Source organism: Homalodisca vitripennis, chromosome 1 (assembly GCF_021130785.1).
Source record: "Homalodisca vitripennis isolate AUS2020 chromosome 1, UT_GWSS_2.1, whole genome shotgun sequence".
Lineage (NCBI taxonomy): Eukaryota > Metazoa > Arthropoda > Insecta > Hemiptera > Cicadellidae > Homalodisca > Homalodisca vitripennis.
Genome location: NC_060207.1, coordinates 48783560 through 48808055, shown reverse-complemented (window position 1 = coordinate 48808055; position 24496 = coordinate 48783560). Strand labels below are relative to the sequence as shown.

Below are 24496 nucleotides of genomic sequence, written 5' to 3'. Positions count from 1 at the left end.
TTTGAGCCTTTTAAAGCAATACAGAAGTGCAACATCTGGAATTAGGAGAAAATCCAATTTGTAAATATAAGTTTAACACAGAATTTAACATCAAAGCTATCATATTTCTGGCGATAACCATTGGTAACATCTGTGGTATCTCGAGAATAATTAGCATTGTATCAATTGTTTCCTTTGTCAATATTTGTATGTAATAAGATTTAATCTGTGTAGTTTTATCAAATTGATTTTACGTATTTAATCTTTGTAATTAATTTGATAAATACAAACAAACACACACACACACACACACATTGCCATTTATAAATGTAAATAATTAATGAACAAACTTGGGGTAATTTCAAGAATGTGGAAAAAGTCCCTGGTAATATTGTTAGTTTGGGGTAATTTTAAGTTAGGCTGAAGGTGATATGACAGCTTAATGTTGGCAACACTGGTTGTAATGCAATGTTGACCTAAGTTGACCATTGTCTTTGATATTGTGTTCGTGCTGGCTTGTTGATTGAATGAAAGATTATCTGCGGTTAAATAGGTTATCAAAGCAATATCAACAAATGTAAAATTACTGAAAGATGTTAATGTAATAGCTGTATTTTAAGATGTACTTGATTATAAAATTGTTTATGCTATTGCTTTAACTTTTGGTCAAATGGGACCTCTCAGACTAGTTAGTATTGTACAAATATAGGCTAATGTAGTTATATAATATATAATTTGTTTAGTTAATATAGTTCGTTTCCTTTTAAAATAATTTAGAAGACACATCGTAGAAATGGACATTGTCAAAGTAACCCTTTTAAAGATTTATCTTTGCCTACATTTTTCTTCTGGTGAAAATAGCATTGTGTTGGTAATATTTTACAAAGATACACATTTAACTGATTACATAATTTAAATAATGAAAACCTACTATATAGACATGGATATTAACAAAAATACTAGTGGTATAATATTCATGAAAGAGATAAAAATTAGGACAGTACTGGTAGCCTAGAGTACCTACAATATTGAGCCCTTATAATTTTCAAACTTCCATATGTGGGCTGGGTGGATTTACCACCTGATCCCACAGCTCTAGTCATATTGTTCCATCTAGAAAAATGCATATAGCTTAGTTGTCACATAAACTCCATAGTGTGAATCCTCTATGCATCCTAATGCAATCCTGCATCAGTCACCATAAAATGACGTGTGTATTATTGGGATGGTTAGACTACATGTGTTTATATATTATAAGTCAAAAAGTTTACTTTGTTTACTGATTTATTTATTCTGCTATTTTCTTGGTGCCAACATGGTTACCCATAAGACCAATGTAAAATATTCGCTAATTCTTAGCTAAATCCCATGGAGGTACATGCACATCATCGAACTCAGTGTTCATATAGAAATGAAGCTTCATGCATAATTTCAAGTCTATAGGTCAGTTCGTTTCAGGGTATTGTGCAGACAGAGACAGAAATGAAATTAAATCAAGCCCTCAAGTGATAGGGTTCGCTAACATTCGGCCAATGAGAGTACTTAGAAAGTAAGAAACATGAAGATTAAGTGTTAGAAAACCAATTATGACTTTGCCGAGTGATAAGAAGATTCATTATCCACAAGCCGTATCACTCGTTCAACCTGAACAGGAGTTGAACTGCTTATGTGATCTGAGCTTGAATGTTATATATTATGTTGAGCAGGGTTTTTCTATTTCTGCCAACAGTGCAGGTTGATACCCCATCTCGCTCGAGATAATATCTAAAATTCAAGCTCAGACGTGTGTGCTCCAATCTGAATGTGTATTGCAACGATTAATGAAACAAGCTAAGGATAAATTTTATTTTTATCCACCTACAATACGTATTAGATTCTACATATAGACCTGTATAAGACGTACTATAGTGACCTGTACTTTGTAGTTCAGTTTTAATAATTAGTGTTTTGTATAGTTTTTATTAAGTGCATGTTTTAGAGTTAGCGAAGTTGACACACAACATGGCGGTTGTGATTCCTGACATAGGCGTGCTACAACGCTTTGGTATGATTTGTTTATTTTGACCTAGTTTGTAGTTATGTATTAGGTTAGTTACCTATATACCTGAAGAAGAGATCAGATTGCAGATCTCGAAACGTAGTGTTACTGATTTTTTGTTTCACTGAACAATGGCAAATGTCCGGAAAAATCCTGTTTCCTTCACAATCCTTCCATCGTCAAAAATAAACTTCAAACAAAGAATTGTGAGATAAATTCATCCTAAATGACTGGTTTTCCTAATACTTAATAACTTTGACTCCATGCAAACCTCAGGCACTTCCTTGAATATTTGGTCATAGAAGGGTATCCAAAAACTACTTCCCTAGCCCACCTAGCGTCGGATAAAGCTGATACCACCAAATTTTTTCACAGAAAAGGATGCTTAATGTAACTACAAAGTATTCTGTAACAGCATTGTATCCAATACATGGGACAGGCCATCTAAATGCTGCCCTCTCCTCTTTCATACTTGGACTCTTCATATGTTCAAAATCGTCCTTTTAACTCTGTGAAGTGCATGGCCCATCAATTCTCTTGCAAGTATTTAGAAGGCTGTTTGAATACTTATTCTTCACAGTCTTTAGTAAAGACTTTAGAACAAAAAAATTATTTCTCCATCCATTCTGATTTGGAAGCTGCTATTAACAACCTGGGACTATGATGTTTGCTACACAGCTTTATAACCAGTAAAACATCAAATCAGGAAAATACCTTTGAAAAAGGCCATCCACACTCATACTCTGTACAGTATTGTGGAAAAAAGACAGTAGGAACTTTGTTAAATCAAAGCTCAAACTGAAGTGTCAATTTTGGTAACGTTTAGTTTATTTCAGTGCTCTGAGAAGCTCACATAATTTTGGTTTCAATCATTAGATGTGACACATACCACATTGATAATACAGGGTTATTTTTTAAACATGAGGTGTATTGGCATCTTAAGCTCAAGTCTGACGAAAAACTTCAATAGGATCTGTATGTGTTGGTTTACTTTAAAAATAAATTTTGAAAACTGCAAAAAATCATTTTCCAATATGACAAATAATACTTTTAATTTTTGTATTAGAATACAATGTATTTCATATTTAATTTCAATTTAAAATGTAATTTTAAGATTAAAAAAATTTTACTCTTTGGTGTTTTTCAACCTACTTGTTTATGAAGGAAACAGGATTTTTCCGAACATTTGCCATCGTTCAGTGAAACAAGAAATCAGTAACACTAAGTTTCGAGATCTGCAATCTGATCTCTTCTTCAGGTAATCTCTTCCTAATTGTTTAGGAGTTACAGGCATTTTATTGCAAAATACTGTGATGAGATCTTGAGTTCGTTTTGCTGAATGTGGATGGACATTGTCATACAGCAAAACATCTTTTTCGATAAAAATATCATAGAGAACACTTCTTGAAACTTGAGGACACTCTTCTGATAACGAAGAAATTTTGTAATGTCTGTTCATTTTCTCTATTATCATTCACTTTCTACACAAAATCATTTGTTATCGTTGAGGTCAATCCACTCCCGTTTCTCATCATGAACATTCTTTTTGCCATTTTTATAGCTCTTGCCTATTTGAATGCCATTCAATCACTCATAATGTTTTGTCCACACACTACAATCTTGACGGTGAATTTCAACTGCCTTCACGCCTAATAACAGCACATACTACTTCACAGTCTGCGGGAATCTCACTTAACAAGGGCATGTCAAATATGCATATATAGATGTAAAAATGATTAATTTTTCCTGTAATTGCGTCTGTGGCTCGCTAACAGATGAAGGTAGACAATGTGCAAGTGCTGGATATCAACTGCAGCAGTGCCGGCAGAATTTTTAAACTGTTCTTACTTAAAAACATTTTATTCATCTTAAAATGCTGTCATTAATTTTCTGTTTGTTGCAGAGTACTGATGGGAACACTACAATAATTTATCGAACAATAAAACATGCAATTGATTATGTACCAAAACATAATCCTATTTCAGAAGACCATATTTCAACTATAAAAAAGTTTTTCAAGGACAATAGACAAGTGCTGGTGTTGACTGGAGCAGGTGTATCAACAGAGAGTGGCATCCCTGACTACCGTTCCGAGGGAGTCGGACTATTTGCTCGTAGTGGGACCAAGCCCGTTCAGTACCAAGAATTTCTTAAGTACCCAAAAATTAGACAACGATATTGGGCTAGAAATTTTGTTGGCTGGCCAAATTTCTCCTCAATTGCACCCAACCAAAACCATGCTATTTTGAAACATTTAGAAGATAGACAACAAGTACAAAGGATTATCACTCAGAATGTTGACAATTTGCACAGTAAAGCAGGGAGTAGACAAGTGATTGAACTTCATGGAACTGCATTCAAAGTCGTGTGTTTGTCTTGTGACTACATCACAAGCAGATTTGCATTTCAGAAAGTGTTATCCGATATAAATCAAGAAATAATTGCAGCTCCCCAAGCTGTTAGACCTGATGGCGACATTGACCTTCCTCAAGTAAGTATTTAAAATAATTGTAGATCCCTTAATCTTTATTTAACAGTAAGTCAATTAAGAAATGAAGCAGAGTGTGAATTGTTCTAAAGATTAATTTTATTACCAGAAAATGATTAAGATAAGGGTACAAAAAAGAAGAGTAAAGAATGTCTTATATTATCAGGCAGTTTCAGGACTAAGCCCTCTTTAACACAACCTGGGCTCCAACAGCTTAACGGTTCCTTCGAGCGTGATAACTGATGTACCAGCTACACTGCACCATTGGCAAGGGTAGCAAGATTATTACAGACAGACAATTTCTATTGTTAACTTAAGTATACAAAAAACCACAACACTACTTTTCAAGACATATAAGTTAAAATAATAAACTAAACAAAAATATACAAAATCATAATACACCATAATTATTATAGGCAGAACATTAACATACTGTATCTTAATTTATTTGTTGATATTTTCTACTTTTGTACACTGTGTTGAGTACTACTACAGTTTGATTCTTCTCTCCTTTTTTGATTGGTCAAAAAAGTTGTTTAATGCCTGAAAAGTTTACCAAACCACTTCCTCAATTACTTATTCTGAATTGTTGAAATATTTACCATAACCACTTAATCACAAAGTTTTGTTACTCTAAAAGCATTTATATATTTATGTATTTGATAGTTCATTAAATTTCAGCAAAATCGCATGGAGTGCTTGCACTCATTATTGTCTACAGAAATTATACTTCATGCAAATTTCCAAGTCTATAGGTCAGTTTGTTTTCAAGATATCGTGCAGTCGCATAAACCGACAGAAATTAAATATATCCAGTCTCTTCAGTAATAGGCATCGCTAAAGCTCAACCAAAAATGTATTTATATGGTTTTTATGGACAGTTAGCCAACATTGAGAAATCATAATTATTGTGGGAATGTGAAATTCTTCCACCCTCCCTTCTTTCCAGAGATTCTTTCTCAAACATTCTTAAATGATAATCTATACCTACTTTAGATAAAACTATGAACTTTGGTGAAAACTAAATCATACCTTTAAAAAACTAACTAATCTCTATAATTTTGACTGTTGTTAAATGTTACATATATTAATTTCAGTTTTGTTCACTTTTGAACAGCCTTTACTATATCTTTTTAAATATCTGTTTTAAATTAATTTTTTCCAAATGGTACATTTTAGTTTGTGACTACTCATTATAAATAAAGGAAGGACAAAAAAAGTTATGGTGTATAATAAATTATATTTGGAGCAATGGGTGAGAGGGTGGGAAGATACAATAAAGAAATTGCACTACGACATTTTCTTATGAAAATGGCAACTTAGGTGTATTGGTAGACACGCACACACACACACCATAACACACATTTGAGCGCCTCATAAAATAAAAGTCAGGCACTTGACATGATATACACTTACATATCATGATTAAATTATAAACATGTACAAAAAAACATTTATGCTTAGCCAGTGGCGTAGCGAAGGGGGGGGTCCAGGGTGGTCCGGACCCCCCCCTCGAAATTTTAAGACATATTAAAAAATAAAGCATGGAGTTATAAAAGGAGAGTTATCATTTACTCTTGTCTACAAACATTAAATTGATTGATTTAATTGATTAAAGTGACCGTTGTTAAAAAATTATAATTGCCCTTTCGTTTCAATCATAAAGTATCAAACGATACTTTTGGGCTCGGCCTTTCGGATAGTGTAGTGTAATCACGGTATTGCTATAGAGCGCGGTCACGTGACGTCGTAAAGTGACCCAAATTTGTAACACGGCGAACATTCGACCTCCAAGCGCTCGTTGTGTCAACAACTCCTGGAACAAACATGAGTGACATCTTCAAGAAGATGGGACAGCATGCCTTTGGAAGCGCCGGGCAGCCTACTAAGAGGCCTAGCTCTCCACCTGCCAGCTCGGTGACTAAGAAGGTCGCTGCTCCAGCAAAGGGCCTTTTTAAAGGCCACGTCACCGCTGCTACGGTGACATCTGACCAACCTACGGCTTCGGTTTCTACGCCCAGGATACCCTTGCTGTTCCTAGACAGTGTTCCGGACTAGCCTACCCACGCCAAGAAGTTGGAGGAGTTAGCGCGGGACGGCCTGACGACAACATTCCGCGGTGCTCACTATCGCTTGAAAGTGACCACCGTGGAGGACTTAAGGGCAGTTCAGCGGTACCATATGTTCCAAGAAGCTGCCCTTCTACACTCACAAACCTTGGGCGTGAAAGATCGCTTAAGGTTGGGAATCAGTGGAACTGCCCGACACCGATGATGTGGAGCTCTTCGATGTCTTAACTGACGAGGGCTTCGCCGTCAACGAGGATGCACGACTTCGGACAGCCAGGGGACCTACCAGGAGCTGGGTGATCACGCTGACCAGGGGACAGTGAGAGAAACCCTGACACCAAGCAGGCTAGCCAAATCTACAACGTGGCAAGCCTGCTCCATGTCAGGGTCTAAGTCACTGTCTACAAGAAGCCGGTCGGCCCGCCGCAGTGCTACCGGTGCCAAGGTTTTGGCTACGGCTCCGGCAACTGCGGGAGGCCGAGAAAATGCGTCCGCTGCGGGGAAAATCATCTGAAGATGAACTGCCTCAAAGTCTCGACGGAGAAGGGTCACTGCTGCAAACTGTGGCGGCGATCACAACGGTCACACAGAGGCCCAAGGCGACTCCCAGGCAGAAACTAAAGTGGCCACCTACACCAGCCACTCCGCCGCAACAAACGGAGGTGCCAGCAGCAGCTGATGCAGCAGCAGAAGCAGCCGCCCCCGCCCAGCGCAGCCTACAAGCCGTTTTGGCCGAAATAGCTGCGCAGCTGACCGCCCTCACCTGGCTCTTCAATGAAGCAGTGGCACACCGACCAGCTGCTAGACTGCTGCAGGAGCAAATTGTTCCAGTTGACAGGCAAGTCATTGAGCTCAACTGCTCAGATACTGCCCCAAGACCAGGAGGAGCGCCTAGAGGCCATCCTAGCGACCCGACTTGAAATTGGACAGTTTAAATTAGCGACCACTTCGTTCAAATTCGTCTTGGGGACGTAAAATGGCTGCTTAGAATTAAGTCACGACGTTGATTTTAGTGTCATTAAACTGTAGACGTGTGTATAATTATCTAAAAAAATATAAAAAATCACTTTCGGTCGGAAAAATACACTTAAGAAGCTCTACTGATAACAAGTTTCGACTACTTTGGATTTCCCTGACTGAGGTATTATTTCATTTTCCTTAGTATATTCCGATCGGAAGTGATGTTATAGGTATATTTATTAGTCGGCGTTGAATTAATACCTAAAATCAATGTCCTAACAAAATTATAAGTAACCCCGCTTTTACCTCAACCACTCAACCAGTGAAATCCAAAATCGTCAAAACTTGAATCTGTAGAGAGCTTTTCTTCGGTATTTACCAACCGAAAGTGATTTTTTGTCGATAATTATATAGGTAATCGAGTACATTTTAATAATAACAAAAAAATCGTCGTCCTAACTCAATCAAAAATACCACGTTTACCTCAATAACTAAAGTCCGAAGTAGTTGAAGTTCTAATCATTAGAGTTTTTCAAAGTGTATTTTATTTCCGACCGAAAGTGATTTTTTTGATTTTTATCGATAATTATATACTCGTCTACAGTGTAATGATACAAAAAAATCGTCATTATAACTCATTCATAAATACCTCAATCAGTGAAATCCAAAGTAGCCGAACTTCTAATCAGTGCAGTTTTTCCGGTGCATTTTCCGACCGTTAGTTTGATCTGTACCCGAGCAACGCTCTAAAATTGCCTTCCTTTTCCAAAAAGGTTTTCGGACGTCAGTGGCCCAATGTTCCCGAAGAGGTATTTAATTTTTTTCCCACAGAATATAGTTTGTGTCAACTATACGCTTGAGTGAAGCTCTGTTTTTGTTCTTTTTCTTTCTTATCCAGTGAATCCAACATCACTTTGATGCCTTATACTCGGCCAGAATCGAACTTCGTTTAGTTTCTGTAGCTATACAAGAAAAATTTGTGGTACTAGAGTTTGCTGTGAGAGTTGAATTTGCCTATTATATCTTTCCACTTTCTATAAGGCGTAGTTACTAAAAGCCCATATTTTTGGTATTTACCTTTTACCAGTGAAACTCATTGGTAAATAATACACAAAACGTCCCCCGGATCCCCCGGTTTCGGACCCCCCCCGAACGAAATTTCTGGCTACGCTACTGTGCTTAGCCAAACATGTTACTACAGTCATATAGCATTCTGACATGGGCAAGATTTGAATCATTAGTATTATTTTATCAAATAAAAAAATTAATTTTTTAATAAATTTTATTACATACATATTGATTTTTAATTATTGACACAAGTAAGTGCAGGTTTTTATAAAAAATTAAACAAAGATTAAATTAAAATTTTTGTTACAAATTATTATAAGATGACACGCATATAACATTATCAAATTCCTTGCTAGGGTTCTGTGATGAGCATTTCAAGCTAATGCATATCTTAATACATTCCGTTTAATCTAAGGCAAGTAGTGTTGTTAAAAAAATTATCAATTTTAATACATTTTTCAGGAATTTGTTGAAGATTTTAAAACACCGGCATGTCCAAAATGTGGGGGCGTGTTGAAACCTGACATAGTATTTTTTGGAGACAATGTGCCCAAATCTCGAGTGGATGCCATCAACGATGAAGTAGATAAATGTGATGCCCTGCTAGTGTTGGGGTCCTCCCTCTCCACTTATTCTGGATACCGCATCATTCTTCGAGTGAAAGAGCTGCATAAGCAGGTCGGCATTGTGAACATCGGTCCTACCCGGGCAGACCACCTGGTAGACTTTAAAATCAATGCTAAATGTAGTGAAGTTTTACAACATTGTAAACAACAAAACAGTGAGACAGGTGGATAGTTTTAAGCGATTTTATAATTTATATTTCAGTGAGTAATAAAATCAATGGAATGTTAACATGTTCTGAATATACCACTTAATGTGGCTTCTTCTAAAACCAAAAGTATATTCTCTTGGCAAATGAGAAAAATGAGTACTTCATTTATTAGTTCATTATAAGAAACTGATGTTTCTTACTTTTTCCTTTATTGTGTTTTTATTCACAAATGAATATAATTGATTATAGAACATTTCTGGATAGAACAAATATCAGATACAGATTGTTACAACTTATATTTATAATATTTAAACTACAAATTATATGTTTTGGGGCAATGCAAACATGACTGTCTCAAACTCTCCACAATTCTTTCTAATCTCCGACTGGCCAAGATTAGATTTCTTAATGTCTGTCTACACTTCCTGTTTCTTGTTAAAACTAATAAAGAATGATCTTATTTGTAGGTAAAATTTCTTCATAACTTCACAGAAAGTGTCATTTAAACTATTGTGTACCACAACACATTCTGTGCTTTCTGCTATACACTCACCATTATTAACGATATCAGACTATAAGTAGTGTCATGTCAGTGTGATGAAGATGACGATTGCGCATGCGCACAATTGACTACACCGATCAACTCAGTGACAAAATAAAAACTTTTATATGCTCTTATTTACACTCGGAAACACATTTATGACAGAAACTAAAACTATGAATAACAATGAAACTGATACCTTCCCGTCAGTGAGCTGTGTGCTGTGTAGTCTTATATTGGCTATCAGCTTACAACAAAAAATATTATGTATATAAATTAAACTATAAATTATCATTTACAAACAGTGGAGTATATTATTACAAATAATTTTAATATTAAGTGGTTATTGCACAATAATGGCAGAATATTTTGCACAAATGGCTAAGCCATCTTTTTAATTTCTCACTGCGACTATGAATATGTGTGCCATCAGTTATCATCCGGATATGTTAATTATTTCCTGTTGGAAATAAGTATTATCAAAAATACTGTCTTGTGGTGAAGTTTAAGTAAATAAAACTAAAAAGTCAGAAGAACATAATAAAATTTATTATTAGTTGCTATATTTACATTAATTTTAATATAAATACAAAAATAATACAATATCAATGGAATAAAAATAACTGTACATAATAACTTAAAATCTAAAACTGTATGCTTATATATTTGAATAACTTAAATATATATAATAATTATAGTAATATACAACAGAAAATATTAACTACAGGTCAATAGATTGGGCTCTGGGAGTGAAATTTGTCATGTGGATGTTCTTTGACAGAATGAACTTAAGAAAATATTTTAGCTGTAGAGCTGAAAATATTCTCTACAACTTTTATACACCAGCCTGCTAAAGCAACATCTTCCCAGTCACTAATAAATCTGAGCATGTGAAATCAGCTCGAGGCAATTCAGTCATTAATGAATACTGTATATAAACACCATGGATAGAGAGCAAAATTGCGTTCTTAGTATGATTTAGAATAAATTAACAATAAAAATACTGACTTTTGAAACTTAAAACAAAGAATAAATTATGTATAATAGTTAGATTTATAAATAATACAATTGTGGTGATCTCAATGTGGGATAATAGTTTTAATAATATGCTATGAAATTGAAAACCATCTATACTAATCCTCATTGGATTCATCCACATAAAATATAATCAGCTTGACTGTGTTCGTACTTTCATTTTTACAATTTCATGGTTTTACATAGTCCTTGTCTCTGGTTCACAATGGCTACAAAATAGAGTACAACATCGAGGTTTTTCCAAACCTCGGTTAGCTGGATCTCCATGTTGTCCCATTGTTGAACAAGAAAAAATGTATAACCATTAGATTAGAGTGGTTTATAAACAGTAAAGATATTGAACACTTACTGTATATATTGCAGTATTTAATTAATTTATTACAGAATATAGTACAGCACAATCATTGCCTGAACCAATTGCTGACCGCTTGCTTTTGCTTCGATTAAAATTGCGTGTGGCTTCCACATCTACTGTAAATCAAATGTTGCTATAGGTGAGCGTGAGCTTACTGCTTCTTCTGGCTTTGTTATTGTTATGAATCACCAAGTATAGGAAGTGTGTTGGAGATGAGCAAGCAGATTGTGGTGTCAGTGTTCAGTGCAGTTGTCAAACTGTGTAATGCTATAAATTGTATATCAAAATGTGGATGCTCAAAAGTTGATATTTAACCAGTATGAGAATAGGGTCAAAATGACAATGGCTATAGTGTCATAGCAGAGGCAACATCTATGCAAGAGACAAGTACAGGTAGGGAGGAAAGACAAGAAAGAAAAGAGAAGATGCTATGTCGCAGCTAAAGTGTCATTGCATATATGGAGCGGTTAGCGGAGACCACTTCAGCAGAACAGGTAATAATGAAATGTTTATTGAACATTTTTTGCAGTAAATATAATATACTATTTTAGTATGAGTGTATGTATGTTTTGAAAAGATTTTTTCTATTTAGTGTTTATGCAGTTAAATAGAGGGTGTAACAGTATTATTTTTATAAAGTGATTCATTTCTCCCATGTTCTCTTGCATTTAATTTGTATTTTCGTAATCTGAATTAATTTTGGTCCCAGCTAAATAAGGTTCTATTGTGTTAACTTTATTAGAAATCACCAACTTCAATGATTCTCAATTAGTATTTGTAAGAACTCTATCATCCAAATAAAATATTCAGATTACCACAATTAATCACACTGCTTTTCTTTTGGCATTAGATAGCACAGTACACAGTATTAGTCTCAGCTACTGACATAGGACTGTCAACGTGTCGGTGTCTCAGCTCTGGGCTCTGCAATCTCGTCGATGTTGAGGTGTGCGATGAACCTCAGCCTCATCTGCAGGGCTGGCCGCAGTCGCCTGATGATACCTTCAATGTCAGCTCTCATGGAATCTCCCACAAACATGTACTTTATGTGATAACTGCACAACTTGTTAAGGAATCTACTGTATTTGATAAAAAAATAACAAGGTTGAAATATTTTAACACTTACCATTGATGAGATTGGTTTTATCAGAACACTATGTGTCTATGAAGAACAAATATATAAAAGTTAGGATATCAATTTTTATTAAAAATTGCTTATGTAAAAGCCGAAATAATACTTTGTCTAAGTGTTTTATCTTCAAATTACTGCCCATTAATAGAATACAAACTCGACTGTAACTTACAAAATTACAAAGATTCCACAAAAAAATTACAAAGACTGAAAAAACTGTTCTTGTGTACACACACACAAGGGTAGTTTTTTTTCAATCTCTGATCTCATGCTGTAATGTCCAGACACGTAGCAGGTCTGTGTAGTCAATCGCAAATATTCCCCACTACAACATTTGTCACTCTAGAGTTCAAGTAGCTAGTTTGCGCTGAGCAGCAGTTGCACAAACATGGTCGTCTCTATTGATTCTCCCACCAAATGTGAATTGAGGAGTTTTATTTGTTTCCTGCAAACAGAAGGGAACAATGCAGCAATTATCCATCAGACAATAGGCCACGTTTAAGGAGAAAATATTGAGTCATTGTGTTTTTCATAATTTGTGTAGAAAGCCAAAAATTTTGGTTACACATAACACAAATCGCCGAATCAGCTCTTGACATATTTCGACATTTGTTCATCTTTGACAATTCTCGAATTGATCCTTGAATTTGACTTTCAGCAATCTTTCAACTTTTGACATGATTCATACACAACACCGAAACTCATAATGTTTTCTCTTTAACCAGGGCACATTCTCCAATGGATTTCCGCTGCACTATTTCCTTTTGGTTGCTGGAAACTTATAACAATCCTCAATTTACATTTGATGGGAGAATCAATAGAGGCAGCTATGATTATGTGACTACAGCTCAGCACGAACTGGCTACTTGAATTCGACAGTGACACATGTAGTGAGGAAGATGCGCAATCGACTACTGCACAAACCTCGGAACTGCTAAGTGTACCCATCATGGCGTGAGATCGTAGGTTGAAAAAAGAAATATATATATATATATATACTTTGGCCACAATCAAGTCATGCATATTATAGTGATGTGTGTGTAGAAATATTTGCTACAAGTATTTAACAATTTTTGGAATAACAATGGTAACAATCAGTTTTGGAATTAGTATCTAGTAATAATACTAATATTAAATAACTGACAGAGATCAAATGTGGAAAGGATACAGCAAGTCACAGATGGAGTCAATATGGTTGAGATGGGTGACATTCTTGTCCACCTGCTCCAAGAGGTGATAGAGGGTGGCAGTGATCTCCACAATGGAACGAGGACGTTCTGTGTTGAGCCTTTGTAGGAACGGTCCAACCAAGTGACACAGGAATAGGAACTGCTCTTCTGTTTTGATAGCAACTGACAGCTTCTCCTTTACAAATCTGCAATAGAGATAAGAACAGTTAGATGATGGAGGTAGCAGTATTTTATTACTCTTGCTCACAATGCAAAATGGTTGTCTAGTTACTCTATCAATGATAGACTATTATTTAATTGGAGACACCACCTTGGTCCTTTAGATGAAAAACTAAGACAACCAAGTTAGTATCATTGGACCAAAACCTGTCAGAAAATACTACATTAATTTTAATATGTCCTGTTTCACTGAACTATCCCAAGGTAGTACATGAAGTCTGTTGTAAAAATGATAGGATGTTGCAATTTTAGGGAATAACAATGGTTATCAATACCCATTACAAAATAACCAAAAATGTTCAAGATAAAAATCATTCATTAGTTTTCACATCTTACGTCTTCTTATTTCAACTGTGATTTCGCATAAAATGATGAAGTACAATAACAGGGTGGCCATTCAAAACATCTTTTAAAAAACTGGTGACCACAAGGTGCTTACAGGTAAGTTCTTAGCACCCGCGAAAATTCCCGGATTTTTCCTGGTCGATAATTTCAGATTCTCTAGTCTATTTTCAAACCAAATAAACAACTGTAATACTGTATTTAACCCTTACACTGAGTTCAACGGTGACGGTTTATCGTTACCAGCTGTATTTGCAAGAAATGCCACAAAACTGTGGTGCTCTAGCATTTTGTCGCTAGCGATATGCGAGAAATTCTGTGAGGATTTATCTCTATCACCTATTTCAAGCTTCTTAGTTTTTCTCTGTGTCTGTCGATGAAACATCAAGTATATCTAATAACTTTCCTTTCTTTGATGTTGGAAAATATATATATATACAATACAGAATAAACAAAGAAACAAATAAATAACAACACAGCGCTACAGTGGGGCAGACTGCAGTCCCACCAGAGGTCTGCGGTGGACGAACTTTCGGTAAGAGACAATGATTTCACCAGTACACTCAGTTGGTCCATCAAATACTTCCATCTGAACTCTACTTAATTAATTTATCCTTTTTTTGGGATGGGGAGCAAGCCTAAAAAATACCACGCTACTTCAAAGTTATTTGCAGAGATTCTCCTTTTAAATTATAGAAATAGTTGATTATTAAATGAGCTTCCAGAATATTATTCCAAGTACATAAAAATCTAAAGATATATTTATATTTATAGAGAATATATTTATATACAACAACACAAAGTACGACGACATATACTTAAAATAAAAATTAGCAATCGCCTGTTTTCCGCTGAGCAGCTAACGTCAGTGCATAGAACCAGGGGCTACGATGACGTTGACAAATATAGACATAGAAATAAGAACATCAATTTAAATATTAATAAATCTAGATATTTTGTTACTATGTTTCTAAATAGTTTTTATACACAAAGAATACAAAATCTTGTTTTACCAACTGGTAATTTGCTATCGTTTTTGTCCACGAATATTCAGAGCATACTTTCGACGATGCGCACAAATAAATACTAATTATTGCTAAAATATAATTTGTTAAACTAGAATAGTTTGTTCCTTTGGTTATCTATCTACATTTTTTCATACAGAAAGTACAAAGATGTTTTGGCAATCTGGCCGATCAGTAGTCATCCAAGAATAGATTTTTTTTTATTTGAGTTTCAGTTTCTTCATATTAGTATATTGTGAAATCGTGATTTTTCAAGCAAATTTAAGCACTTCTGTTAGTATGGATATCAAGTAAAAACAGCATCACAACTGCACAGTAAATGCAGTTCAGTTGAGGTTTGGATATGACATAGATATCAAAACATAACATCACTTTCTTTGTTTTAACCTATGTAATCTGATGACCAATCGGAATTAGGAGCAATCGTTCATGACCACCCGAGGCCTCAAGTCACGATACAAGTAGTAAGTGGTGGGCAGTGAGCGCTAGATCGAGCGGGTGACGTAAAGTTTAATGTTTGTGTTGTACATATGGGGAACACTCACGACAGAAGTGAGCAACAGGGCGGTACCACACGATGCTGCTTATCCGCCGCCAATTCTAGTCAATAAATTTTTCTCCTGCCGCACAGCCCCTCACTCATTACTGTGCAACATGACGGACGCAAACACGCCTTTTTTGGTACTACTTGTTATAGCTTACCCACTATTTTCTTCTCCAAAAGGTATCTTATTAGGCCTGGTAAAAATTTAACTGAAATTCTGGTGTACTCAAAAAACCGGGTATGTTAAACATATTATATTATTTAACGAACCAAACTAAAGCCTACTTATAACACTTCAAAGACTGAATAATACTTAAATACATAAAACCCGTTTGTATTTTGCGGTCTCTGCCGATTTACCGCTCGCTCGTGTAGTGCCGAAGTCCGGAACGGTCGGAGGATTTTAGATTGTCCACGTGTTTTTTTAGGGAAAGAGAGCTTGCTACTGCATGGGAGTAGAACTAACCAAGATAAATTCCACTACACTTAGTGGAAGCAGCCCTCAGATGAAGCTCGTGAAACATAAGTTCTCAGAAAAATTCCCGCCTTATTCCCATATAATAATACAATAAAGCCAGTGTCCAATTATGAACGATTGTTAGCCATATAATTACATTATTAGAATTGGTAGCATTACTCCACACCAGCATCCATAAACATCCACAAATGGGAATGGATAAAAATTATTTATGATATATATTAATGAGGCCATTCAAACTAAAGTACAAGGACAGTCATGAACGTCTTGGATGTTTCAATCAATCGTTCCTGGAGCAATCACTTTGAATGAACGTGCATATGCAGTCAAGGTTAACTGATGCAACTAGAACATAAGTACATAAATCTAAAGACGTAGATTCCAGAGTGACTTTATACAGTTAATCACATTTTTCTATCAGAAATGATTTATGATACTTTTTTATGTCCTTTCTTTAATGCTTTATGGACAAATATTTAAAGCAAACAAACTTACTGAGGAACTGTAGCTATCTGGCCTATGCCAGCATGGTGCCACATAGCATGCGCTGTGGCGAGAGTGTACGAGAACTTGTTCTCCAGCAGACAGTTGTGTGTGGACATCAAAGTTGAACATCTGGAAGGGAGAGTTGAAGTACGGCCATGCTGCCAACTGTGGGCATGTGACGACCTGCAGCAACCTGTCGTGGAGAGTGAGCCAGTACGAATCTGGCAGTGCCGCCATCAGCAACCCAATCGAGTTGATCCACAGCTGTATCTGTGTTGATGGAATCACTGTATACCTACACATACAATACATCCTGCTAACTAATAATCCAACAACATTCACAAAAAACAAGTACAACTTATTCACAATTTTAGTATAAAGCTGTTTTTCAATGATCTACATGAACAAAAAAAAAATTAAAATGAAACCGACACAGTAAATTTAAAAAGTTGATTATTTTACAGATTTCTCCCAAATATTTCTTACTACATGATAAAATTATTTCCATGGTATGTGATCCAATAATTAAGATAATTATTAAGAAATTTTTCAAATAGGAAAATTTATATAACTTGCCCGAGAAAATTACAACTTATTCTTTGTTAAATTTATTAGATCTGTTCAATAAGATATCATTCTTGTACATGCAATTGCACTCCGAATACAGATGTAAATGTTCAACAAAATATCCTACTGCTGACACATATCTTTAAGCTGTGTCAGCTCTTTCTGATCATTATTTGGCTTATGGGTGTCACCACAAGAGCAAGGGAACCGTTGCTCTTCCCCCTTGGAAGAAAATGAAAACTAAAAATGGTTGAAGGACACTATAGAAATTGATACTTTAACAGCAGGTTGGTTACTTAACCTATAAGAAAATGTAATTGAATATTGCTTTATACATAAAAAAAAGTTCAAGCTGCCTCCTTCTACAACGTTTTTTGGCGGCGTCCAAGCTGACATTTTTGGTTTTGTTTTGTTATATATAGTTCACTAAAGTAGACAGGTTATATAATTCACAAAGGAAAAATGGCTCTCTTTTGTAGTCAAATTTTATTACTTTTATTAGACTTTTTTTAACAAAAATTTATACCTTTATAACAACTCTATATTGAGTGAGACTGTTTAGTGGCCATTTAAATGTGCACTGTAAGGCATCTTCCACAGTGAACATATTAAAAACATATATAGTAATTCTATGTCCGTTGGTTCTTTTATACACACACACACACACAAAATTAAGAGCAGAATAAAAAAATCTATTGACAGTTCAATAGTGTGTACACGTTAACTTTAAGAACTTTTTAGTGGTGTGAAAGATGCAAAAGCAGTTTGGGATTCACAGCGCAACATTAAACTTGTGCTCATCCATCCCATCTCAAGGCTCCGGTACTAGCCACCATAGTCTTTATCCATACAATCGTTTTCATCATTATTGGAATTAACATCATTTTCTTCATTCCTAAAAATAAATTGTTTAAAGTTTTTTATGCACCATTTTAAACAGTTACTAATTCCAAAAATTGTCTGCCCCTTATCATCACTTGCAATCCATAAATAATCTGAACATCAACTACATAAAAATGAGTTTACTACATCAAAGAATATAGCAATAAATGTAAACAAATATGAAATAGAACCTAGTGATTATTTTTACTATTTTACTGTTCTGAAATAGATGACAAGCCACAGCGAATCAGTGAGAAGTTACACCACTGTAATCTATAAGGCACAATGGAAACTACATGAAAGTGTTTTTACCATTCTTTGCTAGATATCATGTGTTCAGTTGAACAATTATAACTCTCCAAACAATACAGACACTATTGCTTATTGATGTAGCAGATCCATACAGAGATCGGGGTTACTTTTGATGGCACAAGGTGTGCGAGTAAGAGGCCTTGACTAGTGGTTACTAGGCAAAGAGTTAAACTGTTTAACTTCAAATTTTGTAGATTATATATAAATAAATGTATTATAGTTTGCATAGTGATTTTTACAATTTTTTTTGTTTGGTGAAACTTGAATCCAGCATTTGAGAGAGTTTTTGTCAAAACTAATAAAAATATAATCTCAAAATAACAGTGGAAATAATATAAATTTGAAAAAGCCATGTATCTGGAAAAAATAACAGATAAGGACTATAGAATAGTTTTTTTATTTGTGAGCAGCTAGTGGACTACATTACTAGATAAAGAAAGAATGTACAAAATACATATCAAAAGAAAATGGAACTGTAAAATGGTGTACCTACCCCTTGGCGATAACGTCTAGCAGACAAGTTCCAACAATGTTGGGTGTCACAGGAACAGCCATCAGTTCCACACAGGTCATGTACAGCGCGTGTGCAGCAGGATTGGGAAACTCGTTGAAGCGCCAGTCTGTAGCTGGGAAGTGAGCAGTGCCAGCCATGGTGTCAACGATGCGTCTCACGAGCTGGATATAGTAGTCCAGGTCGGGCTCCCAGGTGAGTACAGGATCACTCATATAGCCTGTGTACGGTTCCGACAAGCTCCAACCTGGCGCTCTTATGTCCTTGAGAGAACTGAGAACAGCAGACACCAGGCGACGCTTCAGTGCGGGTCGATCACGGAGGTTTCGCTCGTAGTAGTGTAGAGTGTTGTACAAGTATGTTACAGGTCGGTCTAAACATTGGAGCATTGAATGTAGTATGACACTAGAGCTGAATATTTCAATAATTGTGCTTTAAAACCACTCTGCAAAATGTAAATAAATTATTTTTTAATAAACTTAATTGAAATTTTTGTATCTAGAAAAATGTGATAACTGCACTTACTAGACAAATTATTTCCTGTATGGCATTTCATACTTTTACTATAGTGTTGTTTGAGTCATTTGTTTATACAATTATGTATTGTTATATCATTAACTCAAAGACATTAAAAATGAAATTTAACACTAACAGAATTAATTTGAATATTCTGATAACCACAATATTATTTTAATTTGATTTATAGGGAATAATGGATCTAATGGAAACTACCTTTGCAACTATAAATACTGTTTATTTCATTACACGTACACAATAAATGACTAATTAAGGGGTAATAGATATGCATTAGTTACTTCCACATTACCTAAAACTGAAAAAAAAAAACTTTGTTTGGGATAATGTCGCTAAGGATGCAGCCTGTTCGGCAGGTTGGCTTGTGGATCAAATTGTGATACCTAGAAGCTATATTACGGTAGTCGTCATTTAAGAGGTCATTGTACAGTTAATGCTGATCTTCAACGTGTATCCACCTGCAATCTGATCAGTCAATAATGGTCTTGAGCTAAATATAGAGAAGTGTAATGTGCTCCATCTGGTGCCCTAAAATGTTATACAGAATCTCAGTGAGGATTGAAACTGGCGTCAAGTACTTGTCGCTTACTAATAAATAAAAAAACTTAGGTGTTATACTTGACAATGGCATTACATTTTCTGATCATTTCACTCACTCAACCCACTGAGCTGTTGGCAGGCTGAAAGTTCTATATAGATTTAGAAACATGTTGCCAGAATATATAAAGTTTCAGCTTATGCAGTCACTGATTCTTTTAGTATTGTATTATTTATCCCGCTTATGGCAACAGTATATCGAAGGAGGACACCAATAACATTTAGAGAGCAGCATTATGCTATGTTTACAATTCAAAATGTTTTGAACATGTGTCCTCCTATTAACTTGATGCTAATATGCTTTATTAAAATTCAAATATTTTTACCCTCAGGTATCAAAGTAATTTTTTATTTTGCTATGGAAATCATTCTGTAGGTGTTTAGGCTCAATTAAAATTATTTAACAACCATATAACATGTTAAAATTGCATTTTATTATCTTGTATTTTAAGTATTTAGTTGCCTAGCAACAATTAGATTTATACAAGATCTACTACTAAAGATAAAATTGTGGATCATTAGATTGCCTTGGATACTCCCAAGTTTGAAGGTTAGGCCTTGTCACATATTATTTTTTAATTTCTTCACCCCCACTTTCACTCAAAACCTAGTGATCAATATTTTTGTTCTCTGAGGACAAGAAGCTTAAAAATTGCACTTAGTGCTAAAAGGACTTTTGTTCTTCTTCCGGAGTGACAAGATATTTTGGATGAGTAAGGTTGGGGGTAGGAGCTGCCTAATGACGAGATCTATGAGAAAGAATTTAAGGCATTAATGTCAGTCATGTACCCTTGCAAGAAGTGGAAGCAAGCTTTGAACCAGACTCTCCAGTCAAAACAGGCAGGGGGGTGGCACACCCTTATCTCTAGACTAGCAAGAACCTTTGACTATTAGGAAATCCCACCAACTCCAACAATCATCTCTCCCACAGACTAGACCTATCGAACTACCCTTGTACTCCAGAATCTCGACATTTGCAGTTAGTAACGTGCCACTCCTGGACATCCATAAAGTTGCCCAGATTATGTGACAAATCGGTTTATGCTGTGCCCAGTGAGGGTTCACCTGGAAGGTGTAAACTAGCCATAAATGAACCTCCTAGGGTATTACAAACCACATGAAATGTTCAAATTGAATTTTACTATCTTATATTCTAACTATTTAATTACCTAGCAACAACTAGATTTATACCAGATCTACCACAAAAAATAAAATTATGTGGCTCATTAACTTGCCTTGGCCACTCCCAAGTTTTAAGGTTAGGCCTTATCACATATCTTAATTTATTTTCTTGCCACTTTTTAATTTCTTAATCGCCACTTTCCACTGAATATTTTGTCATCAAGGTACCATTACTCACTTTGTTTTTACTTTTTTGAGTATGTTCTCCACAAATTTACTAAAACTCTCAGAGAAGAAAGTCATTTTACTGCATCAATGTCAGATGAGAACTAATCAAAACAAACAATCAACATTGTACATTTTATGACCACAAATGCAAAAATAATCTATATCAGAAATATTTATTGACTTGAAAATTACGAACTTAGCAGGATGGACAGTGCCCGTAATTGGTAATTATTTAGACGCTAACTTATGACGGGCAATATACGTCATTGGTAGCCAATGGGTTTAAACAGTAAAAATAGAAAGCATTGTGATCATTGAGGGTAAAATCTTCTTGAGAACAGTAACATTAAATAATGATAAAGACAGTTACCATGGAATTTATACAAGCAGCCTATGGGGGGGGTGGGGGGGGGGGGGGGTGGGGGGGGGGGGGGGTGGGGGGGGGGGGGGGTGGGGGGGGGGGGGGGTGGGGGGGGGGGGGGGTGGGGGGGGGGAATACTTTTTTTTTTCCATGCGTGATTCTTGAGATTAAAAATGCGTAAATTAATTGTTTGTTGTAAACTTTAACATTTTAGATTGGCTTGTTATTCTTAATTTTTATTTGTCCTTGCCTATTTATAAATATTCTAAAAGGAGTGTTAGCCACATCACACCCAAAGCAATACATAAAGTGGACCCAAAACACTTCGCGATGTTTTGCAAAAAGGCTTAAATAGACCATTAAGGCCTAACATCCTTCTTTGGTCAAGACCATGGAGAAAAGGGTTCTGGATAGGCATTTAGAGGGACACACCTGTTCCTCATCAATCGTCCCTTACATCCGAAATCCAACATGCCTATCAGAAAGGTAAATCTTGTGAAAGCAGCCCTATACACTGTCTGGTTTGGCAAGCGATTGAGCAAGCTAGTGAACAAAAGGAAATAGCTTTTAGGCAGTGTTTCCTGGGACATAGAAGGAGCTTTTTTGATAATACTGAGTTACTCACCTCTATAGTGTCTAAAGCTTACATCCAGGGGTACGGAGGAAACATTTTGTTGTTTAGGTTGGATAATGTAACATGCCTTTAAGAGGCATGAAGAGCACAGCCATCTCTGTGGCGGTAATCACAAGAAGGATGGTCAAAAACGCAGCGAGGGATGTACCACAAGGCAGGTGTATTAACACCAAGCCTGTGGAAAATAGTTGGTGGATGACTCTTACTCTGGAACTCTGAATGAACAGGGTATGTATGCTCAAGGCTCTGCAGATGATGTTGTATATACTCATAAAGGGATTGGTAAGCATATGGTAAACGTGTCTGTGAAATGATTGCAGAGGAGCACTGGCCATTTGTGGAGCGAGTGGTGGAAGTTCTGTGACGAAGAAGGACTTGTAGTAAATCCTTCGAGATGACCGTCCATGATGACGCATTTACAAGAAGAAGGGAAACTGGAAATCGACACAAGCCAGTCTCTATGTGGGGGCCAGGATACAGTTAAGATCAGGGGAGTTTCAAAATATTCTAGGTGGTCAAACTGGATGATAAAAACTCAGCCTGGAATGTGTCATATGGAATACATAATCAGGGACGATCTTCAGAACTACCATTGATGATGGTGAGGACGTGCAGTAGGATGCACATGGGGGGCGCTTAAGACCCCGACCATGTCACACTGGCTGTACACTCACCAGAGTCATTAGGCCAATTGATGGTGTATGGCTCCAGTGGTATGAGTGGCCAAAAGTCCAACAGGTGACTGCCGCAAAGAAAACCATGTGCAAAGGTACAGCGGTTTGCGGCATGCTTGGGGACAACGGGTTGGTTTTTGGGGGGCAACCCGATGGAGAGGAACAACCAACGCGCTGCTATGGAACGTAGTTGCTTAAAACCTCCCACCCCCTAGGACATAATTCGTCATAGATAGGAGAGAGGCTCTAGGAAAATGGCTGCTCTACAGACTGAATGTGCAACAATGGGAACATGGCAATTATCACCATGCTAGTAAGCACTGCGGCAAAGATCGTTGGACATTTCATCAAAACTGAGATATTCTAGAAATGATGTCCTGGAACAGAATGGCAAAGGTTTACGGACTGGGAAAAACCATTTCAAGCTCAACATTGGTTGAGCAGGAAGGAATGGTCAAAAGAGGTGAGCCTGACCTAGACAATGAAGAAGGCTCTAACCTGGGTACACGGACGGGGTCAAAGACTCTGAAGGGTAAAGCTGGGGGTGTTTTTTTGTTTTATTTGGCAATTTTTTTTTGGGGTCAGGGGTCGTGGGGAGCCAGACCGAGTGGTTATACTTAAGCTTTGAGCCGTAGGGGTCAAACTGGCAACTGTCCTTTTCAGGTGCTTGAAGTTTGAACAGCCCTACTGCAGAATAGTGCAAGAGTTAATTGTGGAAAAGGAGGTCTACAAAGGCAAAAAACATCTACATTAACTCGGACAGGAAACCACAGGGCTGCTCTGGCAGCAGCCTATGGGCACCAAACCATGACTGGTATATTTACCGAAGGGCAGTCTGGGAAATGCCTATTAAGGTCTTGAAAATTTGCTAGGCGAAAGACCATATTAATAGTTATTCTAAACTTGGGGTGCTCTGGACATAGGAGGAATCACAGGAAATGAAGGGCAGGACGGTCTTGCGCTACACTTGGGAGCCTAATCCGTCTTCTTAACCGGGTTCCTGACACGCAAACGTGTGGGGTAATGTGGGTCTCATATATACGTTAGAGTCAACCAGTAGATCATATTACCAAGTGGATGGCTAAGCAAACACCCTAACAGAACATTGGAGGAGAATAACACTGAGGGGAAATAGTACAGGCCAAAAGTCTGTGGATGCTCAAGGGACCATCAAGGAACCATTGCAGCAGATTGCCCTTTAGAATGAGGTAGGAACGGAGACTCAGAAAAGGTGACTGGTTATTTATTACAGGTCCATTGGATACTTTCCGAAGTCAACCTGAAGCAGAATAGGTAGTTCCAGTTCAGGAGAACACTGTGCCGGGGTCTGTGACAGGAAATGTTGGCCGA

The 24496-nt window shown here is 36.5% G+C and overlaps 2 protein-coding genes across 3 annotated transcripts; one reads left to right on the top strand and one right to left on the bottom strand.

Moving 5' to 3' along the window:
* The first annotated feature begins 465 nt into the window (after nucleotides 1-465).
* LOC124361065 (NAD-dependent protein deacylase Sirt4-like) lies at nucleotides 466-9457 on the top strand. 2 transcript variants are annotated; one of them, XM_046815104.1, is made up of 3 exons: nucleotides 466-667; nucleotides 3921-4508; nucleotides 9065-9457. In XM_046815104.1, exons 1-3 carry the CDS (start codon nucleotides 650-652, stop codon nucleotides 9398-9400), a joined length of 942 nt encoding a protein of 313 aa, XP_046671060.1. In that variant the 5' UTR covers nucleotides 466-649; the 3' UTR covers nucleotides 9401-9457. The 2 variants fall into 2 exon arrangements, with proteins under 2 accessions (XP_046671060.1, XP_046671058.1); XM_046815102.1 differs by lacking the exon at nucleotides 466-667 and adding an exon at nucleotides 724-850.
* A 2766-nt stretch (nucleotides 9458-12223) lies between these two features.
* On the bottom strand, nucleotides 12224-21873 carry LOC124361075 (mediator of RNA polymerase II transcription subunit 23-like). The gene is made up of 5 exons (XM_046815113.1): nucleotides 21848-21873; nucleotides 18979-19369; nucleotides 16734-17019; nucleotides 13609-13815; nucleotides 12224-12363 (listed from the first exon to the last, which is right to left on the bottom strand). Exons 2-4 carry the CDS (start codon nucleotides 19209-19211, stop codon nucleotides 13627-13629), a joined length of 708 nt encoding a protein of 235 aa, XP_046671069.1. The 5' UTR covers nucleotides 19212-19369; nucleotides 21848-21873; the 3' UTR covers nucleotides 12224-12363; nucleotides 13609-13626.
* Between the last annotated feature and the right edge of the window lie 2623 nt (nucleotides 21874-24496).